This window comes from Seriola aureovittata, chromosome 16, assembly GCF_021018895.1.
Source record: "Seriola aureovittata isolate HTS-2021-v1 ecotype China chromosome 16, ASM2101889v1, whole genome shotgun sequence".
Classification (NCBI taxonomy): domain Eukaryota; kingdom Metazoa; phylum Chordata; class Actinopteri; order Carangiformes; family Carangidae; genus Seriola; species Seriola aureovittata.
The window spans coordinates 18,828,388-18,854,532 of NC_079379.1; the positions used below are offsets into that span (position 1 = coordinate 18,828,388).

Below are 26,145 nucleotides of genomic sequence, written 5' to 3' on the forward strand. Positions count from 1 at the left end.
TAAAATTAATATAACTGATCTTGATCCTTTTTAACACAAAAGAATCACTTTCTCTCTTCCTTTTTTTTTTTTAAACAATTTTGTTTCTGTCTCTTTCATAACACTTGTCTCACGGGACAGGGTTGGGTGACAAGCAATGAAGACGAGGAAGAAACCCAGTCCCTATACCCAGACCAGAGGGAGGGGAGGCTGAATGTCACCTTCAAATCCAACAGGCAGATTGATTCAGGGCCTTCGGGGAGCAGCGGGAAATACCTTGGCCTGACAGGAGACACTAAACTAAACAACCAGCATTCCCCAGGGAGAGTGTTTCACTGCAGAACGCCTAGAGTTATGGGCCCCAGGCAATTTCTTTTAACATCACACTTTGTTTTATATGGCAGAAAATGTGTTTATGTTTGAAATGTACATTTCAATAAACAAAGCACTTAACCTTAAGTATGAGATGTTTCCTTTGGATTTTTTCTGAGACAAATCTAAAAATAGTGCAGATGGCTGCTGTGAAAATACATCAACACAGGTTTTTATTGAAACATAATTTATCGTGAGAAGGATATTTCAGTGTGTCTGGTAATGTTTATGCTCTATTTAATGATAATGTGGCTAAGTATGTAACAGTCATGTTGTTGAGATAAGGTCACCTCTATTTTTTTATTCCACTATTAGTTTTTAAGTCTCTGACCAGATACATGTCCTGTATGTGTGCAGTTTGTGAGAAAGAGAAAACCTGTTAAGTGTTTGAATCCCACATTGTACCTGCATGTATCCATATAAATTATGGGAGATACTACACAGAGTGTTTAAGAATGGGATGGTGGCCTGTTTATGATCAGGTATTTGTTTCATGAAAGAAAACTGGACAGAAGTCAAACTCCTCTCAGCACAAAGCCATGGCCACTTTTCTCTTTTTCCTTATATTCCAGCTGTGTAACTGAAAGGAGACTCAGTTTAATATTTTATTAATATCGACTCTCATATTGTGATTGAACACTGGAAAACAACCCGATGATACATCGTCTATTTTTGGACGTACAAGTAAACCTGAGGCACTTTGATTGTTCAAGCCATCTCCATAAATAATCATATCAATACATCGCTCTCCAACGTGACTCACTCAGATTGCCACTCGGTTTATTTCTGCTCTTTCCTGTCCTCTGCCAAAAAGATCTAATCCCATCTTCCTCTTCAGTCTGTCTTTATATGAAAAACTGAGTGCAATAAAAATGTGTATGTGCTCTTTTTACTCTCCAGAAAGAGGCCACAGGGGGAACAGCGTTCAGAGTTCTCCCTCTGGATATTACATTGTCAGTAAGTTTGCACGAGATCATTACTCCGTTGCATCCTGTTACCCAACACACTTGCTAGATCCATCTTTCATTTCAGCTCATACAAGCCTCACATGCAAATATGCTTCACACGTAAAAACAGCTAAATGTTTGTGTTTTGTGCATAAATCCTCTCAGTGGGAAAACTGTTTCAATTATCTCGTGTTGCTCATATTCAAGTTTCCAGATTTTCACAATTCTGGGAGAGGAGTGAACATAAAGCGACATCTGATTATTATCCATGGCAAGATCAGACGCTAAAATGGAATTCTTCCTGCTATGAACAGCAGTTGGAAGTCATTTAAATGAATCGACACACTAGTCAATTTGATGTCTGACCAATGTCTACAGAGCCACTGCGCAGAATAAAAAACAAAACCAAAAAAAAAAAGCAAACAAACAAAAAAACAGAAAAAAACACAACAGCTCGAGGTTGAAGTAAAACAGTCTGTTTTCTTCCTTTACACAGGAGAACATCTCGTTCTGACAGCTCGGCCAGTGAAATCAGCACCGTCATCTACGCAATGAAGTTAATTTCCTGATGAAAATCTATCAATCGAGCCGTCGTCTTCGTGAAGGTGGGTGCTGTATACAGCGCATGCATGAACGGGATGGATATGAGTCGATGCACATCGCTATAGATCCGAGTCATTGGTATGCTGAGCGATGGGGCCACACACACACACACACACACACTCGCACGCACGCACGCACGCTGGGTTTTAAAGCTGCTGGGTCATTAGGTGTCCACACAACAGTGGCAGTGTGGAATGCTCATCATGCTTGGGAGATAAGGGCTAAGACTCCACAGTGCATGAAGAGTACAGTATACACCAGCTTAAGGCTTTCATACTGTAAGCGCGTCTCCTAATGTGATATTAGCATGGGAACGAACAAAACACAAAGACAGAGGCAAAACTGAGAAGGCAAGAAAAATGTTGAATTTGAAAGTCTAATCTGGTTTGTTCCTCTTTGGGAGTATTGATCGCAGGAAGCAAACAAACAGCCTTCATGTCGGATGTATGATAGGGCAACTTCCTCTCTTGTTATCCTTGGAGAGGGTTTTTTTGCTCGTTTGAGTCGGTGGTACTTGATCACTGTGACAGGAGGGTATTGAAAAGAAGCAGGATGTATTGAAAGTGAGTTTGGTGCCACGCTGTGACTACGTCCATTCACACTGTAATTGACTGGACGAGCTGTGCTGTAGTGTGGACTGAATCTTGCATTGCACAGCGGGAGATAAAGGCTGGGAGGGCGTTTATAATGTATTAGAAAATAGCAGCAATATGAATGAAACCATAATTGCGTAGACGGAGGAAATGGTTGGAGAGGAAGGTTTGGCCGAAAAACGGAGTAATTTTAATTTTTAATTTGTAACCTAAAAAAAAGCAATTAAATTCAATACCAGACATAAAAGGCACTGAGCCCTTCTCTTGCTATATACAGTAAAATATAAAGAATCAACTATAAAAAAAACTCAAGTTGACTTGCCAATAATCGTTAATAGTTTATAGCCACCGCTATATGGGCCATCAGTGTTTGTAGGTGACTACTCCGTTTAGTGGTGCACCACAGTTCTCAGATGTCACCCAAACACTGCCATGAAAAACACCCACCCAGAATCTTTAGGCTTAGACACACAAAAAAGCTTTCTTCTCCTAAACACAATAGCTGCAGTGTCCTATCATACTGTATATCCTGTAATTACAGTTGCTGCAGTTGCATTTTAACTAAATACATTAACTAAGCACAGACTGTCTGACCTCCACCTGGCCTTTGAGACCGGCAGACAAGAGAAAACAGACAGTGTTAGTTCAACCAACAACAGATGGTAGAGACAAAGCCACAATTCTGTAACACTGTAGCCAGAGAGGAACCGAAATAAATCTCTGACCCAACAAATTCGACACACTCTCAGACCAATACAAAACTCAATATTTACTTGAGGAAAATCTGACGAGTAAAATAAGTCAGAGCATGTGAGAGCCTGGGGAAAAAAACAGTAGAGCACCTCGTGCCTCCTCTTTTATATCTTTATTTTAACCCCTTATTTATATATTCTATCTCCTCCAGATTTCCATCATCATTATTACATTTTTTGACTACTAAATTAATGTATACACCGTTTTAAGGATTTTTAGCAATTATTTCTTTCCTTTCATTATTGTATATCATGGTTTGTACCGGTGGAGTTGTGCAGTGTAGTGTGTGTTGTGTATTATGCAAGCATATACTGTACTAATGGTCAAACCATTTATTTGAGCATGAAGGTTTATTCTTGACCTCAGCTGTGATAAAATTTCTTTAACTTAAGGTTGACTTACTACCTCTTTCTGGTCCTTTTATATGCTCTCACAGCCTTCTTTTAAAAGATATGGTAGAAAGCTCTGTGGAATGTGGTTGAAAGCTCTTGGAACAGCTAGTAAGTGTACATTGAGTTTAGAATATTCTATTAGAAAGCAAAGTGTTTTCTTGTAACTTTCTAAACTATTATAGTACTATACTATTATACCAAAGCATGTTGTATACTTAAACTTATACAACATGCTTTGGCAAAACTCTACTTAATTGTGGTCATGCCAATGAATCAACAGAGTGAGAGAGGGAGAGAGAGAGAAAGAGCGAGAGAAGGAGAGAAAGAGAGAGAATGGGAGGGAGCAAAAAGTTGTCAGAGAAAGTTCCTAGTTTTTGCTCTTGTGGTGAGCAGTGTGTATTTTTGTAGCTTCCTCTTCTAACCCCTGCGAACAGGAGTACCGTAAGAAGGAGGGAAAAAATGAAAGAGGGAAGGGTGGTTGAGTGATTATGTGCAAAGGAGGTGTGTGCATGTGTGTGAGTGCATGTGTGTAGAGAGGAACGCCACTCTCTCTCTCTCTGTACTTTAAAAGCGTTACCACTTCAGCCAACATCCTGAAGCGGGCCACTCTCCTTTCAACCCCTCCTCTCCTGTCCTCTCTCCTCCAGACCAACGCATGGACTCCAGCAGCTTGAAAAGGAGGCAGTGAGGAAAGCAACTTTTCAGAAGAGAGATAAATGGTGGGAGGGAAGTCTGCTGTTGGTTTCCTGGACGGAGCTGCATGCGCTGGCTGAGTGTTGGAGTCACAATAGAAGGCAATCCTATTTTCCTGTGTGTGTGTGTGTGTGTGTGTGTGTTTGTGTGTTTGTGTGTGTGTGTGTATTTTCTGTCAGTCTGAAGAGTGGGAGCACGAACTGGGCTGAAGAGGACTCCTGGATGCAACAGCAGAGAGGAGGACCAGCCAAAAGAGGAGAAGAGAGAGTGATAAAACAGAGACAGAAGTGGCGGGAGCTGGAGTGAGAAGACAGGAAGAAGACAGAGAGTCTTGAGGGACAATTTAACAGGACACAGAAAAAGATAGTGATACAGAAGAAGAAAGGCGAAACTCACCTGACCCACTTGTCTGCTCTGCCAGGTGGAGCAACCTCCTTCTTCCTCCCTCCCCCCCCTCTCCCTCTCTTTCCCCTGACATGGGCCGCCTGCTGGCCCTGACAGTCGCCTACCTGGCCTACCTGCTGGCCGCCGCAATCGGCTCTGAGCGCCAACAGCACCACGTGCAGCACGGCCCCTGCAGCTACACCTTCGTCCTCCCCGAGGTGGAGCACTGCCGTCCCTTGAAGGACTTCCAGGTCACCAACACGCTGCAGAGTGACTCCCCACCTGAGGCCGAGCCTGATTCGAGCCAACCCAAGCAGGGCAAGGCCCAAAAGGAGAGGCCTTCCTGGCAGGAGAGGAAGCTGGAGAGTCTGGAGAGTGCTATGGAGAATAACACCCAGTGGCTGCAGAAGGTAAGATCTCTGAACAACCACTTTCTCCTCTGTCATTGAACATTTTTACTCTAAGTTTTGTTGTTGTCTTCTTATTTTTTTTTCCACATACCGCATTTTAATCTGCAGAAAAAGCACAGGACTGTCCATGGAGTACACCGTCCGATAACATTTGTAGACGAGCCTTCATTATTGATAAGTTCAGCGCTTAGCTAGGATTTCCTGGATGCTGGCTGTATGCATATCTGGCTCCATGACAACGCCTGGTGTATGAGTGTGTATCTTTATTTAAGACCACTGGGACGCCAAAACTCCCTGTTGCGTGCGAGAGGAGAAAGTCAAGATGAAATAAAGTTTGCTAATATGAGGTGGTGCCAAATCTACCTCACACAGTTAAACCTTCTGAATGAGTGTTTCCCCCTACAGGCAACAAGTACACAGAAATGTAACTCTTGACTTTAGTTGATTTACCAGACAGTCAGTGAGAACTCTCTACTAAACTCATTTTAAATAAAAAATACAAAACGTTTCCTCTGTGAAAAATGTTTTGTTTATCTGTGGGAGACACATTTCAGCATTTCTCCTTGCTGGGCTGTTGGCCTTTGCAGTTCCATTTAGCTCGGATTATGACCGACTAAAATGAAATGATGCGATTAAAGTGGCTTCACAATAGTGTTTTCATTGCTAAGGTCATCAGGGCACAGATTCAGTATTGGGCCATTGTCTAGGACAGACTGACTGACACGCCACCGCTCTCCAGCCGTCTCTCTATTCTTGTCTGCATCTCTTTCAGAATATTTATGGTGGACACTAATCCACTGGCCGATCATAAGCGGTGTGTTGAGTGTTTAGATTGGCCAGCTGAAGCCAAACATGTTGATTATATTTCAGGTTTTGAAAATGGGGTAATATGAATGCCAGTGCTCTTCCTGTGCTCCTGTCATTCCCCACTCTCACTCACTACAAAAGCGTCTGTTTTGTTCCTTTCCTTTCCCTTTCTCCTTTTTCTTCTGACACTCTGTTCCTCTCGATCCCCCTTCGTCACTTCTGGCCACATCTGGACTGTTCTGCAGCTCTGGGAGAGAGGAACGTGTCTAATCTCACACCTTGACTCATCGACCATCAGATCTCAGACTCTTTGTCTGTCTTGCTAATGCTCTCCTGACACACAGTCGGAAACGCACATGTGAAAACACACACACACACACAAAATTCCCCTGTGCACACTCTGTCTGATGCTCAGTCAATGAACTGGAGACCTAGCTTCCATGGGAAGCTTCCCAGGAGGCCACACTGTGTGTATGTGTGTCCTTCAGAGACGGAGAGAGACAAAGATAGGGAGAGAGTTCATACACTTTTCCTCATGTGCGCAGTATATTATTAATGCATATAGCCTGTAAAGCACAATTGCTGAATAAAAAAGCATCACATATTACATGTTCTCTGTAGCATATCTTTTCTTACGCTCCACAAGAGATGTTATATTGTTATATGAAGAGGAGATGCAATTTAAACCCCCACATGTCCAGAAAAAGCTCTGCTGACACATATCTTGCTCTGTTGCCAAACTTCCTCCACAAAACGTCTGGAATGAACACAAAGATCCAACCTTTCAACACATTACCCCCACCAGGCCACAGTGATGCATAAATGATCGCACTGTAGGTGGGATTTCCACATAAACAAAGCATGAACTTAAGAGCACCTCTTTTGGATATGCACGAGGGAAAACTAACCTTTGACCCAAGATGGCAAAGCCTTTTCAGCGCCTTGTGGAGCTCATTAAGCTAATCTGCATAATTTTTGGGGAGAAACGGATGGTATGCATGCGGAAGAGCTCGAGGCATGTGTATGTCGGTGAAACTTTTCTACGATCTCACTCAAAGCTACCCTGGGATGTTATGACCATTACTGTGAGTCTTCCACCTGAACCTCTTGAAAGAAAACACACACCCATACACACAAACCTAGGAGCACACACACTAATCCGCCATATTCCGCAGAGGAATCTCCAAGTGGATGAGTGCAACAGGAGTGTATTAATATTCAAGTTTCCGTCTATGCCATTTCCAAGAAGAAACTAGTGTTTGTTTTCTTTTGTACTAACCCCTAATGTAACCCCCCATTTAGTCCCTTTCGCCTTCTGCTGCCCTGAAGGGTTGGCAAAAGGGACGTGAGCATGCTTTTGTTAGTACTTTTAAGAGCCTGTGCAGATTATGCTAATGCAGAAATATTGCAGAGAGATCAAGGTGGCTAGGCTACCCTTGGTGACCCGATTTCCTGGCCAAGTAATATTTCATTAAGCCAATACCAAAGTATGTCTCCCACATCATTCACATTATGCAATTAGTCTCCATTTTCTTCCCTTTCATTAAACACGCACCCCTGTTCTCAATCTTCAACAGTGTCAAACTAGGGCCGTCGATTTCCATCTCAATTATAAACAAAACACAATTGCAGAGTTACTTCTAGTGGTATCCGTGCACGCAGATAGTTTTGGTTTTATTCGGCCGAGGTTTTACTATATTTGCATCTAATCTGTCAGGGGTGAATGGACTTTTGTTTTCTGTGCGCACAGCATTGAAAAATTACATTTAAACACGGCTAAAAGTCTATTTCATGCTAGCAGCTCTGTAGGGTGGTGCTTTGTGCTAAATGCTAACGTCCACATGCTAACATACTGATGTTTAGCAGGTATTGTTTAATGTTTATCATTTCAATCATCTTAGCTCACCGTAGTAGCATGCTAACATTAGCAAATAAGAACTAAACACAAAGTACAGTCAAGGTTGATGGGAAAGTCATTCGTTTCAACATGAACCAAAGAATTGGGCGAATTGAAATTTTTACTTGATGTTGCTAGATGAAAAGATGAGGGATCACCAAAGTCATTACAATTCATCCTGAGGGAGAGACGAATGTCCGTATCAAATCCATCAATACTTATTGAGAAATATCACTCAAAACCGCAAATGTCAACCTCATGGAAAAGCTAGAAGAAAATTCAGGGGGAAGTTCAAAGTTATTAGAATTCATCCTCTGGGTATCATGAATGTTGGGATATTGATAAGTAAAAAATTCGGCCTGCTGTTGGCCCTAGATCAAAAGTCAGGAGATCATAAAAAAAATATTAGAATCCCTCTAGGAACAATACACATCTGTAAAAAATTTAATGGCAATCCATCCAACATTTTTTTTTTTTAGATATTTCAGTCTGGACTAAAGTGGTGGACTGACCAACACTGCCATCCCTAGAGCCTTGCCTCTAGCATGGCTAAAAATTCAACAGCAACATCCCTCAGCCTTCTGGTTACTCTGCATAAGCCACAGAAAATACTGACAAATTCTTCGACAGAAAAGTGGCTGAATGTGAATGAGATTAAAACTGTCCACAGCAAGATCTGGGATTTTTCAGAATAATTGGCTCTTAAGATCATTTATGTTGATTTTTGTAAATGTTGTTTTACAGGGCTGTGGGCACCACAAACACGATTTTATCCCTCCTCCATTGGACTGGGGTGGAGACAGAAATGCAAATTAAACCAATCTCATTCTCTAATGAAAAGTGGACGTACATAGTGTTACACTAACACATTAATCAAGGCACTATTTCCATCAACATATATTCACTGCCGTCCCTCATGATCATATCCATCCTGATGTGCAATCATTATCGTTTGCCAGAACATCCAGCAGATATGTTTCCCATGTCCTCTGTAATTGGTAGCTGAGAACAAATGTGTCTATTTGCTCAACAATTAAGATATCAAGTGATACAACTCCTATGATTTTCTGAGCACTGATCCCCCCCCCCTCTGTCCCTCTCAGACACAATAAGACAGAATTACACTACATCCCAAATGTGATTTATCTGGCTGCACAGTGCAGCGTATGACACAGCTACAATTAATGCAATTGGCAGTGGGAGATGGAGTATGTCGAGACCTCTGGATTGAGCTCTATCAAAGGCTGTTATGGGAACAATTTGGACCGGCGGCTGATAGCGGCTTCAATACACGAGGCTGATTATGATGCAGGGATCTTTGGTTCTTCCTTTGGAGTTGGCTTTAATCCGTTTGGTAATCTCTTCATAACAATCATTATGGAGGGATTTTTTGTGCTGTCTTAGTTGTCCTTAAGTAGGAAAATGTGAGAGATGGATTTACAGACCAAGAGGAAGGAAGAGCAAGAGTTTGAAAGAAAGTGGGAGTTAGTGAGAGCTATCAAGAGGAAGTAAGAGACAAAGAGAGAAAGATTACCAGCAGACAAACATTTAATTGCCGATTCATCTCTATTTGGCCACTTGGATCAGTATTTTTAATGTCAAAAAAAACAGAAACACCCCTCTCTTGTGACAGTGCATTATTATAATCCTATTCCTCTCTAAGATGGACATTTGTATTGGGGAAAAAAACAAACAAACTTAGTCTCATTTGAATTCTCTTCGATTTTTTGCGGATAGCCACTCATTAGCTGGATAATTCTGAATGCTTTCTCCTCAGAGGCTTCATTTTCCAGTCATGTGGTTTAACGAATAAAGTCTGATCTTCTCTCCCAAGAAAAGTCATAAATATTAATGCTCTTCGGTTCAATATCCTACTTTGCCTTATTGCAAAGGCACAGACCATTGCACGTAAAACATCAAACAAAATTCCATCGTTCACGGCAGTAAGAGACGAATTTGTCTTCCTGATGCCTGATGTGCTCAACCCGACCACGTTAATAAGATAATCCATTTATTGGAGCAAGATGGATGCCCTTCTATTTTTACCTCTGCTGAAACACATGATGGGGTTTTTACCAATGCTTCTTTCTCTGAGCTTGTGATTGATTACAGAGTGTAAGCGACCTTATCCCAGAAGTCCAGCACATGAATATCACAATGTCAAACCCCAGTGCTGCTCTTCTTTCTACTCATCGAAATGCCATTATATTGCATCATTTTCTTAATGTGAGTTCGGTATTTGCCTGAGGCAGACCGGCAGAAGGACAGATGGGTGGTAAGACACTGGCAGTGTCCTGGGGATACTGAATTCTATGACTCCATCAAAGATTGAGGTGACAATTACAGATCGCTCTCAGGTTGCGGCATGAAGTTGTCAGTGGACCTATGGGGACATTACCTCCTAAAATATGATTATGACCACAATCTGACATTGTGGATAATATTCCCAGCGTCTGCTTGTTCTCCTTACAGCTGGAGAACTTCATCCAGGAGAATGTGCGCTCTGGGATGGAGGAAATAAAGAGAACTGCGGTACACTCCCAGACAGCGGCCATGCTCGAGATGGGAACCAACCTCCTCAGCCAATCAGCGGAGCAGACTCGCAAACTGACAGATGTTGAGACCCAGGTGAGCCCATCAGGAAGGATTTGGGGCTAGACCTGAGAAAACGTGTTTGCAGCCAATCCAAATGAACTAACGCGGGGATCACACCCATGCAAAAACAAATTATGTCACTTACGAAACACTTGGAGAATGGCTAATTAAATGTAAATCAGATGTAACCCGCTGAGAAGCCATGCCCAAAGGTGGCGGCAACTGCTTTAAAACAGCTGGTATTTGGTTCTACAGGCTCTGATTGACACAGTGAGTTGAGCTCGGCGTCTGACAACAAGCCAATTAAAACATAAAGCTCAGTAGCACAACACAGATGTGTCTTCAATCATGCCACAGAGCTGTTATTACAGACTGGGCTTGTTTTGGTCCTCATGCTTTCTTTTTCTCTTATCAAAGTTGATATGAAACGGCAGCCTGTACAAATATCTGAGCTGCTTTGCTCAAGTTTTTGTTTAATCTGCAACTTCAAAATATGCCACAGGTGCGTGTGAGATAGTTCTTGCTAAAGTTTTCATTGTAAGATCAAAGGATGAACATTTTGAACCTCGTGATGTGCTGTGCAACATCGTTCATCTCCAAGGGCTTTTTATAAATTCAACGGGCAACATTTTTGTTCCATCACTCTCTCCATCTGGTATTTCTGATCACTCTCATCCATCCTTTTACCTGCAGATACTGTGATACAGTTATTCCTCTGTTTTCATCAATCTGTAGGTGTTAAACCAGACGAGTCGCCTGGAGATTCAGCTGCTCGAGTACTCGCTCTTCACTAACCGGCTGGAGAAACATATTCTCCTGCAGACTCAAGAGATCTCACGCCTCAGTGATAAAAACAGGTGAGCACTCACATTTCAAAGGTTTACTCAGGCAAAGCACATTTAAAGCACTGCACAACTTACAGGGTGTTTTTTTTCCTGGTAGGTATAGGACTTTCATTTTTTGGAATTAACTAAGTGTTAGTGCCGCGGTTGGAGCTAAAGTGGTTATTCGAAATTCATTTTGCTCTCATTTTTGAACATCAGGAGGTGGTGTTATGCAGAAACTGCTGTGGTTGTTTTTGCTCTTTACTTCCCAGAGATCAGCCATTAGTCTACAACTGCGCCTGCTATAATGCTGTGTTTTATTTATTTTTTTCTTCTTGGATTTTCTGTTAGTGAAGCTTTAGTTACTATAGGTGGTGCTATTTTCTTTGCCTGCCAAGCTTTTCCTTTACTGTTTCCAAATGTGCTGGTGTGGCCGCTACAGGAAACATAAAACACATTTCTTCCTGTGCACCAAAGAATGTTTTCTGAGGAAAAAGCTACTACACACAGAATATAAAGGCCTTAAAATGGTCATATACTGTGTCTGTGCATGCAAATGCATGAAACTAGCCCTTCTGGTACAACAACTGGAAAAGAGCATGTTGAATGACTCCAGCCGAAGTGAACGACAGGGCACTTAGCAACAATATAATGTGTATTGTGTAAACGTGTGTGGGTTTGCCAGTGAATAGGCAGTGCGTGCTAGGAGGGGTTTCCCATTCTTCTCTCGAGGAACACAAGGTCAACTTGGGGCCAGCAGGGGTTAAGGAGAGGGTGCTGGGCAGTGTGAAAGGGAGTGAGTGTTTTCTATCATTGTATGCGGTTGTTTATCATTCCATCCATCTGTACCAAGTGTGACTGGGAGAACACAGTGCCCCAGCTCTAACACCTGTTACACATCTGGCCCTGCTTGGCCCTGCTCTGCCCTTTGGCCCTCCTCCTTCAAGTGGTTACATGTATATAAATGAACTCATCTTCACAAGGGTAAACACCATGACAGGACGCATGAAATTAAGAGGGTCATAGCAGATTTGCAGCCAGGCAGCTGTGGAATTAAAGAGAACTAAGGACTGCAGTGGTTGTAGGGGGCTACTGCTGCTGAGCCTTAAGGGCATGGAGCCAGTTTTTGAACTGCTGCCAAACTAAAAAGAGCAGAGAAACATGTTTGTTTTCATAGGTATTACATGTAAAATAGCATTGGCAGGAAGTGCAGCACATTGCAGCTAGAGAGAGAGAGAGTAGACTAATAGCAATATCTATATTACAATAATAATAAATAGCACAAGATCATAAGCATAACAGTTTAATTGCCCAGGATACAATGTGGTCCAAAATCCCATATTTGTTCTGTCAACCCCCCAAAACTGTTTAAACATTGCTGTGCTGGTTTTCTGCCGCGCTCTCGCTTTGACTGTTCCTCAAATTAAAATATACACAATGGAGGACAATTTGTTAGCTTGCTTTGCCACATTTATTGAGTGTTCCCCCACAATGCAAATATGAAATGGAAGTGATGTTAAAAATGATTTGGATTGATCCAGCTTTCCTTCCAGGGCACACACTGAGTCGCTGCATAAAGCGGGAGATTGAAGATGCACGTTTAGTGTAGCAGCTGCGTGTGCACGGTCCTGAAAAGTAGCTTGTTCAATCAGGGTGGCTGGATTGTTTCGATAAATAACTGCTGCAGAGTCGTTAGTCAAAGCCATAAAGATCAGGCTGCAGGGATTTATGATCTTCATTTGGAGGTGGGGGTGTGGCACTTGTGCAGACACACACTCACACACACACACACTCTCTCTCACACACACACACACACACACACACACACACACACACACACACACACACACACACACACACACACACACACACACACACACACACACACACACACACACACACACACACACACAGGCTGTTGCCTCATGGCCATGATCGAGAGACTTAACATGCAGGCCCATCTGTGAGTGCTGCGGCAGTACAGGTGTTTATACGATGTTAGCCCGATGAGACTGTCGTACTGATGTGTATTAGTCATCCTCATGTAAATCTGCAAGTTTGCACAACCTCCACTGTGATTTTCCACATGCACCCACTCTTTTATACCCCCCCACCCCACCCTGCTATAATCCAATATGTATTTTAGTACTTGATATAACATTTCTTCAGATTTTAACTTTTCTCCAAAGCACTGTAAGGAAGTGAGTAGAAGTCGGTGAGCAGAAAAAAAAACCCAATAATATGCTCAATGAATTTTTGCTGTTTGACAGTTTTCTGGAACAGAGGCTCCTAGCACTGGAGGCTCGGTATGGGAGGGAGCTACAGGGCCTGCAGAGCGAAAAGCAGCAGCTTCAAGAGCTTCTGGAGAGGCAGAGCCGACTGGTCACTCAGCTGCAGGGTGAGCTGGGCAGCTCCACGCTCAACAGCACCGTACTCCAGAGGCAGCAGGCCGTGCTCACAGACACTGTTCAGCAGCTGCTGGCCATGGTCAACCACTGCAACGGTAAGGCTGAGGGGTTTACGTTTTTTAAAAGAGCAAATTGTGCTGCCATCATCATTTATTTTTAAACAAGAGATACAAATATACACAAGGAGAGAAACGTTCTGTAGGTATAAAAGAGATTAACAAATATTAGTCGATTGTCAACACAATTTCTATTGCAGTCCTATGAGTCATTACCCTCCTCGGTGCAAAAAAAAGACTCATTAACAGTATCATGAAACACTGGAATTTCATTTAGACAAAAAGGAGATCTTCAGTATTTCGATTAATGAGGAGGGGATTTGTAATTTAAGCTGCAAAAAAATCCACTTTACATGACAATATCACCTAGAGCAGCCTGTAATTCAAATCTCAGACACACTACGTACATGCATGCACTACAGGAAGGCTTAAACCAGAGCTTAACTCTACAAGAGAACTCACATATGGGGTTGGGATTTGTGTGCAAAACCCATAAGGCTGCCATCTGCAAACACATGTCTGCCTGTTTTTGCAGAAATCTCCAATATGCCCAAGGAGGAGTCGCTGAGTTTCAGGGACTGTGCGGAGATCCTGCAATCTGGAGTGACAGAGAGTGGAATATATAGCATACGCCTCCCCAACTCCACCCAGACTGTCAAGGTAGTGAGGCTTTAAAGGTCACTGGCCTTTTCTTGCAAATATCACTTAATTGACTGTGACATGAAACTTTTTGGTAAGACATTTTATCCATTTGTCTTGCAGTACTTAGCACTGGGGTCATTTCACTTGTATTAACTTTACAGGTTTTGCCCAGTCTGCGTAATGTAAAGCTCACACACACACACACACACACTACATAATGACGTTCAGAGAGCTTATCATCATTTTTTTGGACCGCAGTAAACATTGGAAGGACAAACTAGTCTGAGGTAATGGTAATTTGCTAGGGTTTTAGGTATAGAGGCTGATGGAAATGCCACGCTGTGTTACAGAGAGCTAAAATAATATGCAACAGGAGCATTATGCCCCGCAGGCTTTGTGGTGAGTGAGTGTGCACTGCTGAATGCAAAGTCAGAAAAGCTTAAGAGGTACCTCTGCTGACCTAAAGGAGATAGCCTTTGCTAACTCATCCATGGCATCTAGCAGCAGGCTATCCTTTCTTTGAATCACAGCTAGCATTCAGGGAAAAAGAAAGATAACAGTGAAAGAGTTCTTTTTTATTATTATTATTCATTACTCTCAGTCTAGTTTGCTGGTTGGCACCATCTCCTGCTGCCTCTGTTTTCCCCTGTTCTTCCTCTTCATTTCCTGTGGGCAAGGCAGCCAGGTGTTAGGCACTGGTGCCATGTGTTTCCTGCCAACTCGGGCCAATGTACATTTCCACTAATGCAAGTTAGTACTCCCCAAATCATTGCTGCTTTCAGTCTATGCCATCTAATTCCAATGTGGCTGGCGGGCTGGGTGGCTGCAGGAAAGTGGGGCAGATACAAATTGCCCTATTTTCGAAGCAGAGAGCGGGCTTCCTCAGTTGGACCAGAGACAAAAGGCATACACATATGTGATCTACCCATGTTATCTATCCATCTTTCTATTCTTTTACCCCCCAAGGTTGTGAATAATGATGAAGCTTACAGACCAAATAATTCATAGTTTGGATCAGAGTCTTTTTTGTAATTTTTCATGACCTTGTTAAACATACTTTTCAGAGCTACATGAGCACAGGGCTCATAAAATGAAACTCATTAGGGCTTTTCTCCAAACACATTCAGACGTAACCATTTTATCCCCAGAATGCCCCTTGAAAATAATAACAATCACATTATCTTTTTTAAAAATCATAATAATGCTTAAGTGGTCTGTTTTTTTTTTTTTGCATTTTATTGTAATAGATTTGGACTTCAGTGACTCCTTGCTGGCTAGTAATAAGTGATTTTGGCGTATTAAATATGGATCTGGTCTAAATCAGAGTAACAATCGCATTTGGAAAATGACTTAAATTGAGAATTCAATTTCACCACCCTGTTTTTGTATTCATTGTGACGCTTTTAAGTCCACAACATTGGCCTAATGTGCCAGAGGATAATCACAGCATATTGTCAGTCTGCAATGTTTTCTGAGGTAAAAGACCTAAGCGCCTTTTAACCTTGATTTAGCTTTACTAATCTGGGAAAGTGCTGGAAACTCTCATTTCATTTTTAGCAGAAAATAACAGGTTGAGATGTCGAAATCGAGAGACCCCTTGGGAGTCTGTCCACATCCTGGCATCCATATTGCATGGCTCTTGAGACAGGTCAGGCTGGTTTGTTCGGTGGACGAAATTCAAGTAACTGGCCGAACAAATCAATTCAAGTTCATCAGTAATTATAAACACTGCAGGCTCTGGAGGTTGTTATCGAGTCAGAAATGTCACAGACAATATCTATAATTTGAGTGGGCAACATTAAGTACAGATTCAGACATAGTCCCTGAGAAAACTAATGAAATCCAAACCTGTGGCCTTGAAGTATGCTAACTGAATACACTTGTTCGATTAAAAAACAGATCTCAGTTACAAAAAGCAGCTAATCTTACCACCCATGGGAGAAATTCAGTCATTTAATCATGATACCTAAGGGAAGATGGAATATGTCCAGTTTAACACCTTGAATATTTAAAACAAGTCCCTTAACAAGTCTAAATTCCAAGTGCAATTCATTCCTATATGCTCTTCCAAATATATCTACATAAGGCAAAATGTGCAGCCAAGTAAGAAAGAAAACAGCGTGTGTAACCAAAACCGCATCTGCCTCCTCTTCATCCCCCTCTTAAGGGGATAAGAACACGCTGATATGTTAGTTTTTCCTTCCCACCTGGGTCATATCATTACGTGTCACCCTGAAATGTTTGCCCCCCCCCCTTATTCCTGAGGCTTCCAAGGCATCCCTCAAATAACAGAGAAGCTGTAGGGTGTTTTATTTCTTCTTGTCATTTCTTACCACACCCCTCCAGTACTGAAAAGTGTAACATCTTGAAATTAATCTCAGTTTATTGACACTCAGAACTGATTAGCTGTCAATGTCAATGGTTTAAAAATGCTCAACCCTGATACCACTACTGATACAAAACATTATAAAGAATTTAACACTTTTAACCCTTATTTTATTTAATAGTGAAACAGCTTAAACTATCAATATATATTTGTCCATATAAAGTATAATTTAAAGCTGCACTAATCAACATTTTTTTAAATAACTAATGTGTACTTTGAAAGGAATCGCTTGAAGTGATGAACCCACTGAGCATTATCACCCGCAGTTCCCTTCAGATCTACAGGGCCACTTTAACGTCTTTCTGCTAATTGTTTTGATTTTACGGCCTGTAACTTTAATGTTTCAGTTCAGTTACACTTCTGTCATCAATCTCATTTCCAGCCACATTAAGCAGCTGTTTTCAGCAAAAAAAAAAGAAAAGAAAAGAAAAAAAAAACCTGTGATAAACCCACGGCACGCTAACTGCCCAGCAACAAAAGACAATTAGCGACAAGCTGGTTAAAACAGTGGAGCTTTTAGCTGCTGAAGAGCCAAATACTTCCCTTAGGAGCTGATGGGGATACAAAGGAGAGGTGGCTTGAAACAAGACAATCTGTGTCTGAAAAATCTATATAATTATTATGGCAAAAATGTGTGATATAAAGTGATAACATATGTGTTTACCATTCATTCTGCTGCTCCAAAGTGGACTAAAAAAATCCATTACTTCTCTTCAAAGTTGCAAGGTTTCCTGATTTAAAGCCGGAAATATGTAATCATTAACCGGTAGAAAAAGGATCTGACCCAGCGTTCAATGCCAGCTTTCAATACAGCCACACTTTGTTCCCTAGCCCTGAGGAAAAAAAAGGCTTGTTGTGATTTTTCCTTTTATTCCAGGTTTTCTGTGATATGAAGACCAGAGGTGGCGGGTGGACGGTGCTACAGCATCGGACAAACGGCTCCGTCAACTTCCATCGTGGGTGGAGGGACTACAAAACGGTGGGTTCTCCGGACTGTAGGATTATCTCACATCGTTGTCAGTACAGGTAGTATGGATCAGTATTGTGGGACAGGACAGGAGGTTCCAATAACTATCTACGGGTGGTTTGGCACAGAGAGGCGTGGGAGAGCGGCTGGCCTGTGATCCCAGGTGACCTGCGATTGTTGTATTTGGCCGCCCTCATGTTCTCCACCACCCTCCATGTTATTGCACCTGCTCTCGCTCCCTCTCCCTGTCATACTCCCACACACACACATACACACATCATGTACTTCATTGACCACAGAGCACTACTGTTTGTATCCATCCTTTAGACCCCAATAGCTTTCCTGCAAAGGGAAATGAGTATGGTGATGAGAGTAACAACATTACCAAATGTAGGGCCCAAAAAACAAACTGGATATAATACAATCGCACACAAGAGACTGTGAAGTTGCTCCAATGCTTTCACAGAATCAATCACACACCTTTGGCTTTTGTTTTGTTTGGACTTAACATTTAGATAATGTTTTTTTGAATCTCATAACAAAGTTTTCTCAGCAGAATCACTATTTTCCTTTGAGCAACAGAGAAAACATTCTTGCGAGCCTCTTTGAATTACACATAGAACAAGTGAGCGAGGCTATAGTTTGGGTTTTTGATTGAACAGAGTAGCAATTTATCTTTCACCCACGCCAACAAATCAATTACCACAGCTTGGACTGGAAATAAAATGCTAAGAGGACTGTGAAAGAGTGAGAAAAAGAGAGCAACAAAAAAAAAAAAAAAACCTCTTTCAAGAACAATATTTTTACAAGTGGATGATAAATATTTGGCTCCAGTTGGGGCGTGGGAGAACAGGGGCCCTAGTAGATGGCAGATAACGTATGTACTGAAATGCTTCACTGCCCAGGACCACTCTCCATATCCCCAGAAACTGTGGTCAGTGTTGATCAAACGTTGCATCCAGACCTGCAGGTCAAATGATAAATGCTCCAAGGCGCTCACTATTTATTCACTCTCACTTAAGACCAATAACAAAACGAGAGTCTGGCAGCAAGACAAAGTGACTTTGAATTCCAGAGGTAAACAAGGACAAAATGTGTCCCTCTTTTCAAATGGATGAAGAATGGCTCAAACCTGTAGCTTATTCACAACTCTGCCTTGAAAATGCAACAATACGAATAATCAGACTTAATGGTTATACTGTATGCCTAGCAGTTCACATATGCATGTTGTATTTTCACGCTGAGTCCATCTCTACCATTCACTGACCTATTTTGTTCTCGACAGTCCTCTGTGAGATTCATCAGTCGAGGCCACATTACATCCCTCTTCTTAAGCCGTCTCTCCGAATAAACCATTGCATGTTATTATCATCATTTCCCCGGAGGCACATTCAATAACATACATTCCCACTGCAAGCCATTTCTGTCGAAGGCATCACGCCCATGGCACACTGTATCTGTTTTCATTTGCTGCTGCGGTTTCCTTTGTGAAATCGTGTTCGTATTACTGCGCCTTCCACCTGTTAACGTAATTTAAAATTGCCTCCTGACTCTGTGTTATGTGAGTCCTTGGCATCTCTCTATTCTATGAACAAAGCTGTCCATGCACAGCCAGCATTAGCGTTCAGATGCTGGCAGGTCGCAGGAACATCTGAAGTGAAAATCAAAATTAACCACTGCACATTGAAATGATTTCACTGTGACTTAAAAGTGAACTTCTCTATTCCGTGCCTGTTTCTTTATGTTCTGTCTTCTCATTATATAAAGGTGGTTGATAAATGAATTTAAAAATGCACATAAAATGTCTCAGTAATGTCCTGGGCCACCGTGAGTCGGCAGAACAGCTTCAATGCAATGGTGATTGCAAAAGCCATCAGTCTCATCATTTCCATATTCCTACATTTCATACTCCTCCTACACGGCATGGAAGCTTCTGCATTTGTTATGTTTGTGTGTGCCTGTATCTTTAAGCAGGATACCACTAAATGTACTTCTCAAAATGTATTACTGCCTGTAGTCTTTATCATGATATTTAGTGATCATTCAATGTCGTGTTCCATCGCCAACAATGGGACAGAAAACTTGAGCTCTAAAGTTAAAAACAACAGTGGATCCGTCCACAAAGCCAATTTTTATTTTACTGTAAATGTTGCAAGTCCAGATGGAGCATTGGTGGGATATTAGGGTAAATTAAGGTCTCAATTGATTGGCTTCTTGCTTTGGGAGAAGAGTATCTCACTTCATAAACTCAGTGGACTGCCTTGGGCCATCAAAATGATAAATGTGACTTCTTAAATTGAGGTCCATTTTCATGTTAACTCCAAAAACACTTGGCAGCTCTCTGGTAAAATCATCCCCCTTGTTAGAATATTTTCTTGTTCTCTATTGTTTCTCTGTCTTTGTGTCTAATCCAGGGCTTTGGAGAGTCGTCTGGGGAACACTGGCTGGGGAATGATATCATCCACAAGCTGACCAGCTCCCAGGAATACAGTCTGCATGTCCAGCTAAAAGACAGAGAAGGGAACGAAGCCTTCTCACATTACGATCGCTTCTACATAGAAGGAGAGGACAAGAACTACAGGTAACCACAGAGCATAAAATATATTATTTGGTTGTTTCATTCATGACTAAATTTGCAGTATTCTGACTCGTAATGATGCTTGGATCAAATTTCATTATTTTAATCATCCAATTACCTGAGGTGTTTAGTAATTAGTACATGATAGCACAAGATATGAGGAAATGCCAAACTTCAACATTCCATCTCCAGTTAAATTTCCTCAGTTTTTCAGAAATCTGACATTAATAGGACTATAATGAAGGTGCTCTATTTCAGTAAAATGTTTTATTAAGAGCCTTCTATTGTGAAAGGCACAATTGCAATGCAGTAACACCCTTTCAATCATTGCTTTTCCTTTGGGTATAAAACTCTTAATATCATGACAGATTAGAAACTGTTATCAACAGTTCAAATTCCTTTCCATTTTCCTATTCTCTAAGCTTTCTTATCCCTGAGCACTGAAGTTAAGGAGCCATCTTTAAGAATGTCATTCAAAATGATGAGCTCAATGGAGGGCATGCAGCCACTTTCATCTGCCTCCATTTTTCTTTTCCCATCACCACAGCTACCGCTGCCCCTGAAAAATCCCCAAGGGGAGCCACATCCACTGGAGTATAACAGGAATGCTCTGTTATACCTGGCCCTGCCAGGAACTGACAACTCAAACAAAGCTCCCCAGTTACCCTGCAATCACTAACAAGATTATATGTGGGGGTGCTGAAGCCATGCTTCCTCCAAAACTGACAGAAATAAAATATAAACCAAAATAATTCCATTTAGATTTGATATAAATTCACAGGAATCTGCCCTTGTCTTGTGGAAGTTTATGGAGATTGACTCTCTGAGAGATGACAAATCATAATCGTACGTGGGTGTGTGCTTTCCAAGATCCCTAATAGTGCAGCAAATTGCATTTGCCTGTGTTTGTTCCACATAATAAGCGCAATGAAACTGAATGTTTCACAATTTTGCTGTAGGCTACACTGTGTGAGGTGAAACACCTGAATGAATATAATCACCTCTGTAGCTGCTACCTCTGACATCATGTTCTGTTTAACTAGTTCAATATGTACTGGCTTTACTAGCATTCTAAAGACGTTGACTTCTTCTGAGGGTTTCTATTATAAATCCTAAGCCACAACTATGGTGCTATGAAGCTAGTCAGCCAAAGCAATCCTCCTACTCCTCAGCTGCATCCAGTGTGTTCCCTAGAGCAACATGGAGGTCTTCACCTAAAACTCACTAACATTATTCATACATTAATCATCAGCATGACAGACCACTTTTCCCCTTTGAGTTAGGCAAGAATAGCTGTTCTTATAGTTAACTAATGGTAAGCATTCCTTTTAATGTAAGAGTATATTTTTCATTAAAGGATAAAATAACAATGTAAAAAGACTGTCACCTTGAAAAGGATTAGTCTGTGGTCTGTGGTGTTGGAAGAATAGCTGAACTAATTCATCTGGAAGTCATGGCTAATGCAAATGTTTTGGAGAGTAGGAAGAGCTGGCACAGTCCACAGGCCACGCTTTCCAGGAGGATATCCTGTAGCCTGTGGTTACCATCCTGTCTCATTTGATAGGTTTTAATTTTCTTCACATCACCCATCCTCCTGAAAAGAACAAAAAAATGCCCCAACTAAATATCCCCTCATGTTTAATTCCATTCTCTCTGCTATTCCAGCCTTATTCCCGTCCCTGGCACTGTCATTTCAAACTCCCATTTTGCTGCCCCGCGTGATGTGTTGTCCTGCCCTGTGAACTTACAAATTCAAGAGGAGGATTCTTCATTTAGTCATCACAGACAGCGTGCCCCCAGCTACAGAGGGGGGTCACATAACTCAGGGGAGAGTCCTGTACTAACTAGACAGAATGACAGGGCAGAGGAGAGGCCAGACAGCAGGGCTGACCTCCTCGTCCACTCTCTTCAAACCAGTACTGACACACTCACACACACACACACACAGATGGACGGACTGACACAGAAACACACAAGCATGCACAAACAATCCATTGCTGTGCCGCTGTATGGAAATAATTGAGCGAATCAATTTAAGTTGGGCAGGGATTGCTTTCAGACTGTTTGGGTTGTTTCACAAAGCACAGCATGGAGGAAAAATAATGAGAGTTTTTAGGTTCGTTTTTATATTGAAGTTTGACAATAGTGGGGACCGAGGGGAGATGGTACTTTGTATCAAAAAGTATTGTACATAACAGTAAAAAAGGCTGTGATCTACAGTGGTTTACAACTTTATAATCTTTCATTGTTTTTGATTTATCTTTATTAATCTTTGATTACGCAATATTATACACAGGGTTACTTGCTTTATCCAAAAATACACTCTTAAACACAGACTCTAAATGACAAGATGGAGCGGCAAAAGGGAGGAGCACTGGATTTTGTCCTATTTAAGATGCTGTCTATTTACTTACTGTTTGCCAAAATTAAATTTTAATGTTAATTATGCCCAGAGGCATTGAAACATCAGGCAAAGAGCAGAAAATTAAAAGTGAACTATAAACTGGTTCCTAACCACAGAAATTTGGACTCTCCAATATTTTGCCTCGCTCATCTCTTCAGTATCCAGTGGTATTAAGGAATCACAGATCAGCCGGTGTGGTAAACATGACTGTGCTGTGTTCAGTTTACAACATAACATTAAATGATTTCACAGATACTGAAGTTCAAACAGTTTTCGGGCGGTGACCACAAACTGCCATTTGGAGCTGCCAGCAAGCAAAAAGTTTCCCTGCACAGCTTTAAATAATGAATCGAAGTGCCTGCGGCTGAGCTTGTTGCTGAAATTCTTTGCACTTTTTTCCCCCCTATTCCCTGAAACCAGCCTTCACGCCGAGGGCTTCAGTGGCACAGCAGGACGGACCAGCAGCCTCACCCACACTGGCACCCAATTCAGCACCAAGGACAGAGACAACGACCTCTGCACCTGCAAGTGTGCACAGCTCGCATCAGGAGGTACGCAGTTTCCCTCAACTCATCTCAATCTGTCTCTCCTTATAACCCATCTTGTTAAACATTACCATCCACCCCCTTGTAAATGTCCCGAAGTGCATTTCATTTTCCCTCTGCGCCAATATAAAGTTACTGCTGACCTACAGCTGTACATTTGGGTGTTACATTTCATAAGCTTGAATTCAATTAATTCTGACTTCTTCCTTGAACTCGTTGCCACATTTCCTTTTTCTCCAGGTTGGTGGTTTGAGGCTTGTGGCCCGTCCAACCTGAACGGCATATATTACCCCGCCTCATCCAGTGTGGTTCGCTACAATGGCATTAAATGGTACTATTGGAAGGGGCCAAATCTGATGGCTACTATGACAACCATGATGGTGCGCCCTGCAAACTTCTGATGGCATGGCTCCTTTCATGAAGTGAATGTCACCTCAAGTGAATGTAAGGAACAATACCCAGGAAATTGTATATTTTGGGAGGATTTCTGAATGAGACGGTTGGTGCCTTCAGCTTCTGGACATCTTGGAGGGGTGCTTTAGCAACTGCCTGGGGACATGCCCAGACTCTCAGCAAATGACTACGGTTTTGATGAATTCCTGCGTGAGGAATTCCACCAGTAAAATCTGTTCACCAAGGCGCCCGACTATATTTTTATGAGGAAAGAGATAGAGTATGAGCTTTTCTACAGATTATATCACAAGAACACAACTGACCAAATCAAATTATACAGTTACCCAAAACTTAATTCAATAATTAAACGGATTAACCTTTAGAAACCCTTTATAGCAACACATATTTTGTATTAAAATATGAAAACTTTTCATTTTCATATCATTTTTCAGGCAACGTGTCTAAACTGCAAAGATTCACAGACAGCCATTTGTATAGTAAAAGTTAACTAATTAAAATATATACTCTATACTTTAAAAGTCTAAATTTCACGGTAAATGCTTAATTAACTCTGTAATATATTTAACGCCTGATGTTAAGCCACAATGTTTTCTATTACAGTGGCCTGTTTGTAATGTTATTCCACCAGACTGTAAAGCATCACTTCTTGTTTAAAACTGTAGTTCTGTCCATGGACAATATAACCTGTGATAACCTACAGTGACTTCAATGGTTTTACCGCTGTTAATAAAGCAACAGCATAAAGAACAGCAACAATAACGGGCTTTGCCCTTTGCTGTGTCTTCCAAAGAGCTTTTCAGAATGAAATATCCCTGAATCTTTCCAGTCACACCTCTCATAAAACTTTATTTGTGAGGGATTTCGCTCATAAAAGTACATCACACTTCCACTGCTGTGATTTATTTTCAAAAATGAAACATTTGTAATAACATCTGGGAACAAAGCTGTAAATTCAATTTTTAACTTTGTTAAAACAATAAAATCATATATAGTCTTTGGTGCCTATAACCCACAGTGCCAGGCGCTTGTTTCCATGTAAGCTACATAAACTTCAACAAGCCACACATGCTGGATTTGGGGAAGTCAGATAAGGACTGCCTCGCACCATTGATCTGATGAATCATCCAATAACACTGGGCCCCAGTGGTGCCCATTAAAAAGCGGATGGGTTTCACCTCGACTAACAGTGACCTGCATCTGCCGGTGTACGCTGGGGAGAGTAGCCGCTAACTGGAAGACAGCACACGAGGACGATGGCTGGCCATGTCTACAGCGTCTGCTAATTGTTGGGCTTCATGCAATGATCGACGGAACACTTAAAAGATCTCATGTTCGCTACCTAATACTATTCCCCAAGTGAGATTCATTGCTTAATGCTGCAAATTTAATACAACTGCAGAAATGAGGCATTAAGCGTAACGAACTGTGAGCCAGGTATTGGTGTTTTGACAAGTCTCGCCTATTCAAGTCAGCAGCACAGATACTTAAAAAAAAAAGAGAGAAATATCATGGTTCATGGAAAAATATAACAAAACAGGAATTCACTCATTTTTACAAATAAATAGCTTGTCTGTGCATGGCTTTATTGAATTTATTAAGGACTTACCCTGGCTCAACTGCCTTTGATTTACTACTCTATTAGGAAACATGCAGGAGCTGCTCAAGACAGTAAAACTACTCAGAGTGATAACAGCGTTGCTACTCTGCCTGTCCGTATCTTAAATGTGTGTGTATGTGTGTGTGTGTATATGTATATGTATAAATATATGATGCAATCACACCAGTATCTACAAGTATCATCACAAGTGGAAGGAGTGCCAGAGGCTATTAATGCACGATGCATCGGTTGTGACGACAGACCTGAGCCGCATATTGTAAAAATACCTACGCACATACAAGCACATATAAGCACATAAGCACACACACACACACACGCTCTGCTTGCATGCGGTGACCCCATTGCTAAACAAGTTTATTATGACCTCCAAGGGTTGGACAGGCGATAGATCACAGCGGGGGAGGCCAGGGGTGAATCCATCAAAGCGACTTTAATAAAGACCACTTGATTTGGCCTGCTGGTTCAACAGATGAAATGGCTGTGTTCAGGTCCAGTGAAGCAGACCAGACTCCGGGCCGCACTGCTTCTCTACTTGTCCCAGTCCCTGTTTATTCGACGGGTTGCTTATAAACACAGAGGCAGAGAGACAGAGAGATAGTAACTTTAAAAGTGTTTTACAATATTCCCAGTATTTGTGACTGTCTATTGTTATTATTATCATTATATATACTGACTCTCACAGCAGGGAGTTCCCTGTAATGGATAGAATCGTCTGTTTTGCAACTATTTTGATTAATCCCCCAAAAAAAAGAATGTGTAAATTTAACTCTTAACTAGAGATTTGACTTTTATCTCTATTAGCTCCTCACACACAGTTCTACAATCTAATATTTAAGCTCTTCTTTGGCAGGTTCATCACTAGAAATCCACGTTGTTTG

The 26,145-nt window shown here is 41.5% G+C and overlaps 2 protein-coding genes across 3 annotated transcripts in view; one reads left to right on the forward strand and one right to left on the reverse strand.

The window, feature by feature from the left end:
- The window catches only part of col9a2 (procollagen, type IX, alpha 2), a 132,508-nt gene that overhangs the window by 44,234 nt on the left and 62,129 nt on the right, over positions 1-26,145 (reverse strand). The window lies entirely within an intron of this gene.
- Positions 1,788-25,224, forward strand: angpt2b (angiopoietin 2b). 2 transcript variants are annotated; one of them, XM_056399520.1, is made up of 10 exons: positions 1,788-1,903; positions 4,287-5,126; positions 10,303-10,458; positions 11,161-11,282; positions 13,520-13,752; positions 14,249-14,373; positions 17,619-17,720; positions 20,123-20,289; positions 23,111-23,241; positions 23,476-25,224. In XM_056399520.1, the coding sequence occupies exons 2-10, from the start codon at positions 4,809-4,811 to the stop codon at positions 23,634-23,636; spliced, it is 1,515 nt and encodes a 504-aa protein (XP_056255495.1). In that variant the 5' UTR covers positions 1,788-1,903; positions 4,287-4,808; the 3' UTR covers positions 23,637-25,224. The 2 variants fall into 2 exon arrangements, with proteins under 2 accessions (XP_056255495.1, XP_056255494.1); XM_056399519.1 differs by lacking the exon at positions 1,788-1,903 and having other exon boundaries at positions 4,084-5,126.

Bases quoted from the DNA above. Each gene is read 5' to 3' on its own strand.
- angpt2b (XM_056399520.1), top strand. From the start codon at position 4,809: ATGGGCCGCCTGCTGGCCCTGACAGTCGCCTACCTGGCCTACCTGCTG. The intron at 10,459-11,160 runs GTGAGCCCATCA...ATCAATCTGTAG, and splicing joins TGACAGATGTTGAGACCCAG to GTGTTAAACCAGACGAGTCG. The intron at 11,283-13,519 runs GTGAGCACTCAC...GCTGTTTGACAG, and splicing joins CGCCTCAGTGATAAAAACAG to TTTTCTGGAACAGAGGCTCC.